Source organism: Artemia sp. Qi Xiang Cuo, chromosome 4 (assembly GCF_049724085.1).
Source record: "Artemia sp. Qi Xiang Cuo chromosome 4, ASM4972408v1, whole genome shotgun sequence".
Lineage (NCBI taxonomy): Eukaryota > Metazoa > Arthropoda > Branchiopoda > Anostraca > Artemiidae > Artemia > Artemia sp. Qi Xiang Cuo.
The window spans coordinates 8,482,044-8,488,420 of NC_142797.1; the positions used below are offsets into that span (position 1 = coordinate 8,482,044).

At 36.4% G+C, this 6,377-nt stretch overlaps 1 protein-coding gene across 1 annotated transcript in view; it reads right to left on the reverse strand.

Annotated features, from left to right (window-relative positions):
• mRpL43 (mitochondrial ribosomal protein L43) overlaps nucleotides 1-4,746 on the reverse strand; it is a 30,542-nt gene extending 25,796 nt beyond the window's left edge. The window contains exon 1 of the mRNA XM_089088069.1: nucleotides 4,523-4,746. Within this exon, the coding sequence (XP_088944195.1) occupies nucleotides 4,523-4,659 (137 nt within the window). The 5' untranslated portion in view covers nucleotides 4,660-4,746. The remainder of the gene's footprint in view (nucleotides 1-4,522) is intronic.
• Between the last annotated feature and the right edge of the window lie 1,631 nt (nucleotides 4,747-6,377).

Consider the following 6,377-nt stretch of genomic DNA (forward strand, 5'->3'; position numbering starts at 1 on the left):
TCATTACTAGAATGTGAGTTGGATTCTAAGACAAAATTTGAATTCTTATTCTAAAAAATTTCCTAATGGGACTGAATATAGCCCTAGGCCAAATATTTAGTGGTTGGCCATTTGCAAGGGAAACATACTGAACAGGATCAAGGTTCACAGTTTTTATGCTATAACCAAATATCATAGTCACTGTTCTGAAAAAGCACCCCACCCCCTGACAGTCCCAGATATAGTCCTAGGAATACATAAAAAACTTCAAGACAATAAAATTTCTACTTAAGCCTATATTATGCAGGTTGTTTCTATTAATTGAATTATTACGTTTCTTTACATTGTCATCCACTTTTTTAAATGTTTTCAAATAGCCTTTTGGCAAATATTTAGTGGTTTTACTTTCCACTTGGAAATACTACAACATTCTGGAAACTATAAAATATCCTAAAATACTTACTTATGTAATCCCTAAATGAAGACAATGAAACTTATCCCCTCCCCCCTAATGGACAACCGTATAGTCTATACGCAATAAATTTTCAATAGAATGACTCTTTTCTTCCTCCCACTTCCATACTTGTAAATTAATAAGAAGAAACAAGTTGTCCTATTGACCATTAACTGAGTAGACTATATATAATTTGGGCTATATATTCATAGAGTAGGGGAGGGATAAAACAAAGCACATTTAGAAATTATTCAGGGGAAGGCCCCAGTACTAAGACAGCACCTAATCTTCAAACATCTTGATAAAAAAAATGCGTCTTTCCTAAACACAGACAACAGGCTCCCAAACATGGACATGATGTATATGGGTTCAGGTAGTTGTGATTGGTTAATTGTTAACACTAGACTAGTTGGAATTGGCTGAGTGCAATCTAGGAAAATATTTTTTTACATTTAAATTTAGACAAAAGTTATCTTCATAGTCTAGCCTATTTAAATATAATTAGTCTGATTCAAAACGTTTGTCAAAAATTAAATCAGTCTGAGATTGAGTTTGTCTGTGATTTAGATATGGTACTTTCTTCTTTAAGATTAACTTTAGATCATGTGCCCAAGGTTAGACAGTATTTTTCAGGCTTAAGCTTAAAATATGTCTAAGACTAGACTCCACTGTTGGCTATCAGTACATTTGAAATTTTGAATGTTGTTCACAGTTGAAATAGTCAAGCTAATCATATACTTATTTGGAAAGTGTTAGCAAGTCCAATGATGAAACAATATATGTTTTAGGTGTTATGCTAGACATTTTGTTGCAATTTAACTATTGATGTGCAGATTAGATTTCTATGTACTGGGTATTTTACCCAAAGTAAGCATTTTAGAATGTTTTAAATTAGTTTCCGGAACTTTCTTAGTTTCCAGAATTTTGAACCCCAAAAATAGCCCATAAATTGAGCAATGTGAGATCCAGATAGACAGCTACAACCTGATAAGTAATCCCAAAGCAACCGGTGTTGTCATATACACAGCCAAATATCTCTTAGTGGAATCATGCGCAGTACACCATCAAACTATATCCAGTGCTGAATTAGTTACTGTAAATATACCAACAGGAAGTGACAGTTTCACAGTGTGTTGTGTCTACTGCTCACCATCTAGAAGGGCTGACAGAAAGAAACTTGCCATTGAGGAAATAAGAGCAGAATTGACCAGGCAAGCGGAAATCCCGGAACAAGCAGTGTACATTGTGGGTGACTTTAATGTGCCAGAATTAACATGGACTGCTGGAGATGTAGACACCCATCTTTTTAAAGATGTGCTAAATGAGTGCCACCTGTCCCAAATAATCCAAGAGCCAACACGAATTTCAGAGATGGCCAAAAAGAAAATATTCTTGATTTGTTCCTAATCAGCCAGCCTAAGACAATTATTGAAATAGTAGTCACAGCACCCCTGGGGAGAAGTGACCACTGCAGCATATCAGCAGAGATTAGACTAAACTCCGCAAAGCCAAACAAATATACAAAGACCAGGTTAGATGCAGCTAAGTACAAGAGCATGATCCAAAGTGTAGACTGGGAATGCATAAGGCTCAAAGATGATGTAAACAATCAGCTACAACTAGTCACTGACATCATCAAAACAGCAGTTGCTTGCTGCTCAGTCACTAGTGAGAAAACAGTCCCCAAAACTCTACCAAAGTTAGACCCCAATATGAAGCAACTGATTAACATTAAACAAAGGAAGTTTAAGAAATTAAGAAAATTCAGGACCAAGGAGAACAAAAAAGAATACCAGCAAGCTAGCAATAAAGTCTACAGTGAATCCAGAAAAGTTGAAAAGGAGCAGGAACAGTATGTTGCTGGCAAGGCAAAAACCAACCCAAAAATGTTTTGGAAACACATCAACAAAAAGCTCACTAGTAGAACTAGAATCCCTGACCTGAAGCAAGAAAATGTCAATAAAGCCACCACCCCAGCTGAAAAAGCAGAAGTACTGAGCCAGTTCATCAGCTCAGTATACCTACCAAATCCCCAGAAGCCAGCAATACTACTGACAGCCCTAGAAGTCCATCAAATCAACCCCAGATGAAGGAAACCAAGGTTTGGCAAGGTGATGTACTCAAAATACTCAGCCAGGTGGCTGAAGATTGCTGCTAAGGCACTTGCAGAGCCACTTACTCACCTGTTTGATACATCCCTACAGCATGGTATAGTTCTAGCTAAATGGAAACAAGCTACTGTTGTGCCCATACAAAAGAAGGGGGACAAATGAGTTGCCTCCAACTGAGAGCCAATAAGCCTAACTTCCCAGTTCTCCAAGATTATGGAAAATTAGTCCATGACAAGATTATAAATTTTGTACCTGAAATCCAACTGATTAGTGCAGAACAGTATGGCTTCATGCCAAGAAATAACTGCACAAATCAGCTCCCTGAAGTTTTAAACGAGTGGACAACAGCCCTGGAAAGTGGCCTGAGTATTCTGGTAGTTCTGTTTGATGTTGAAAAGGCTTTTGACAAAGTCCCACATAGCACCCTACTCTCATGACTTTGTAGCTTCAGTATATGATTTTGTGGATATCTTCCTTTCTACTTGACCATAGCCAGATTGTTAATGTGGAAGACACATTGTCATCAAAAGCTAGTGTACCAAGTGGTATTGTCCAGGGGAGCGTAATAGTGCCACTACTCTTCATCCTCCACATAAACATCAGAACTGAGGGTATCACCAGCCATGTCAAGCTCTTTGCAGATGACACAAAGCTTTTCAGGCAAGTGGCAAAACAAGAAGACATAACCATCCTGCAGAGCAACATTAATATGTTGAATTGGAATCTTGAGAGCCTAGGATTAAGCTTCAATGCTAAAAAATGCAAGACATTATGGATTGGACCCAAGTCAAAAAAAAATTGATGACACCCTCACATCAGCAAGAACAAACACTGTCTCAGTCATATCACACACTGATTGTAAAAGAGACATGGGGATTTTTATAGACTCAGGGCTAAAATTCCACCAGCACACAGATCTCATTGCAAATAAGGCAAGCAGGCTGGTTGGTCTAATCAGGTGGTCTTTCAGGCATTTAGACACTAAAACCTTCACCAGACTCTACAAAGCCCTTGTGCAACCAACCATTGAGTATGGAAACATAGCCTGGGGCCCCTCACACATTAGCAACACTATCAAAATTGAAAAGGTGCAGAGACATGCCACCAAACAACTCCCTGGACTAAAAGAAATGACATATGAAGAGTACCTGAAACAAATAATAATAATAATATTTTTATTTTCCCTCAAGACTATGAGGAGTACATTCAATAAATATAAAATATAAAGACACAACTTGCAATTAACAAGACCAGAACTACCAATTGATACAACTATCTATGTAAATTGGCAAACATCAATTAGATTTTTTCAAAAAATGGGAACAAACTTCAATATTCAAGATAATTTCAAGCCTTTTGAACTAAAAACTCACACTTAATCTTTATTACATCAAGCGGGTCCTTTATTCCATACATATATTTTAAAGAAGTATTATGAGCACTTAGCATAAAAACTAGTAGAAATTTAAGATATCTAAAATACACAACTTTAATTTGAGATGAAGTAGAAGATGGAAAAGTTTTCAAAATCACTGTTGGAAAGGTAATCAAAGGTAGAACCTTTGACTGATACAGTCTAGCTAATATATCCCATTATTAGCCCATCAACAAAAATACCCCTTCTTGCCCCAATAAGAGTTTGCACTGAAAGATATAGAAGAACTTTTATCCCTTACATAGTTGACATGTTCAACCACTGAATCTCTGCTGCCCCGCCCCCCTCACTCACTCTTTACCTCATAGTTATTAATTTTAATGCCCATTTTGCAAATTTGTATGTTTTATATTTATGTTTGTTAGTCACCAACTAACTTATGGTTTTGTTTTAATTTTACTTTACCATTGTTTTTTTTTATCTCTGCTTTTCTTATCCAATATTATTTGTCTATATTCTGCACATGCCTAACATAGACCCATTTTTGGTCTTTACATGAAGAGTAAACTAATAGGCTAGCCTATTGCTAGACTTTTTACCCACCTTACTCCTTTACTTGGTCCAGTGCTTTTACAAAACTTGAAAGTTAACCTCTGGAGTTGACAAACATATCTTCCAATTCCATTACCAAGAGTTGAATGAAGAAAACCGGATTTTAAAAACAAGTGTGAGGTGGACATTTTTCATGTGTTTGGGCTTTTAAAAATATTGCTTAACTTCGATGCTCCCTAATCACAGTATAATTTGGTAGTAACGAAAATTTGGTTCAGAAATGGACCACATGAAAAACGCGAAGAAAGGGAAGTTTCCCTTTACATGAAGCAATAGCTTCAGTTGCTACCATACTTCTTCTATTTAACAGCAGGTGGGCTTTTCAGTAAAACTATTTAGCCCTTTTCCTTTTGCTTCACTCTGTGGGCTACAGAGCTACTGGCTTGATTGCCTCATATTTATTAGATATATTCAGATATCTTTCAGCAGATCTTTTGACTCTAGGAGTTCAAATATAAGATGATAGATGTCGATTTCTATGCTCTGTGTGCAGGTATAGTTGGCTAGGCTCTTGGCTGATAATGGGATTTTGTGGTGTTTGAAGTATTTTAACAGTTTAGGAAGCAAGGTATGTTGTGCAGACGTCAGCATATTACATTCAAATAGGCAATGGTCAATTGTTTCATTATTCATATTACAATGCCTGCAAAGAGGGGACAGGGGAATTGAGCCACTTGAATTAGAAAGCTTATATGAGAATGCAAGGAAATTTAGTCCATTTGTTCCAGAACGAATTCTATGATAAATTTTAGAAAGATACTTATTGGGAAAGGGGGAAAGGATAGGATTAATCTTATTAAAATTAATATCTGATAGCCTCCATCTGTAAATATCTCTAATTGGGAGTGGTCTCCCACTTGGCTGGTCAATATTTATAGCATTTTTTGCTATTTCATCAGGCTGATGATTACCACTTATGCCACAGTGGCTAGGAATGTCCTGAACGTAAATTTTTATGCCATTTGAAGCAAGATTATCAATTATACTGAGACAATGATAAGTATCAATGTCCAACTTATATTGAGGAGCTGAGGCCAGCAGCTCAAGGCTTGATAAAGAGTCGGACTAGATGATAATATTATTCGAATTTTCAATCAAAGATTGGTTTTGCTTAAGGTGTTCTAATGCCATGATTATGGCATTTAACTCAGCAGACATTATAGATAAACTATTAAATAATCTCTTACCCATTGCAATTTTCAGGTGAGGAAGGAAAACACCACTTGCAACCTTCTCATTCATTTTTGACCCATCAACAAATATTTGGAATGGATTATTATAGGTAATTGTATTAAGTTCTGCAAATTTTTTCTGGACAAAAGCAATGGGGGTTAAATCTTTATTCCATTTTGAAAATTAAGTATTTATTATGGGAAATGACCAATTCCATGGAGGGGATTGGGGGAAAGTAGGTGCAATAGACTTTGCTGGTACAGGGAACTTCTTTTGAATATTGGCATACTCATCTGCAATGCCTCTATACATGGCTGGATTTCTTAACCAATTATGTAATGTGTGTGAGCAATTTGATTCCATTTTTGTAAAATGTTTTATCAAGGGAAAGCTACGTCTCTCCCTTATTGTTGTTAACCCACTCTCCATAAGCAGAAACTTGGTGCTTGTGGGTTTCCTAAGACCAAATATCAGACGTATTATATCATTTTGTGTTGTTTCAATTTTTTGCATCTGGGTCTTTGCACATGCACCATAGACAATGAGTCCATAGTCAATATGGGGTCTTATATGTGATTTATAAAACTGGAGTAAGGTTTTCTCCTTACAACCCCAGGGTGTGGAAAGAAGTCTTTTTAGTATATTTGCTTTTCTATAGCATTTTTTTATTGTG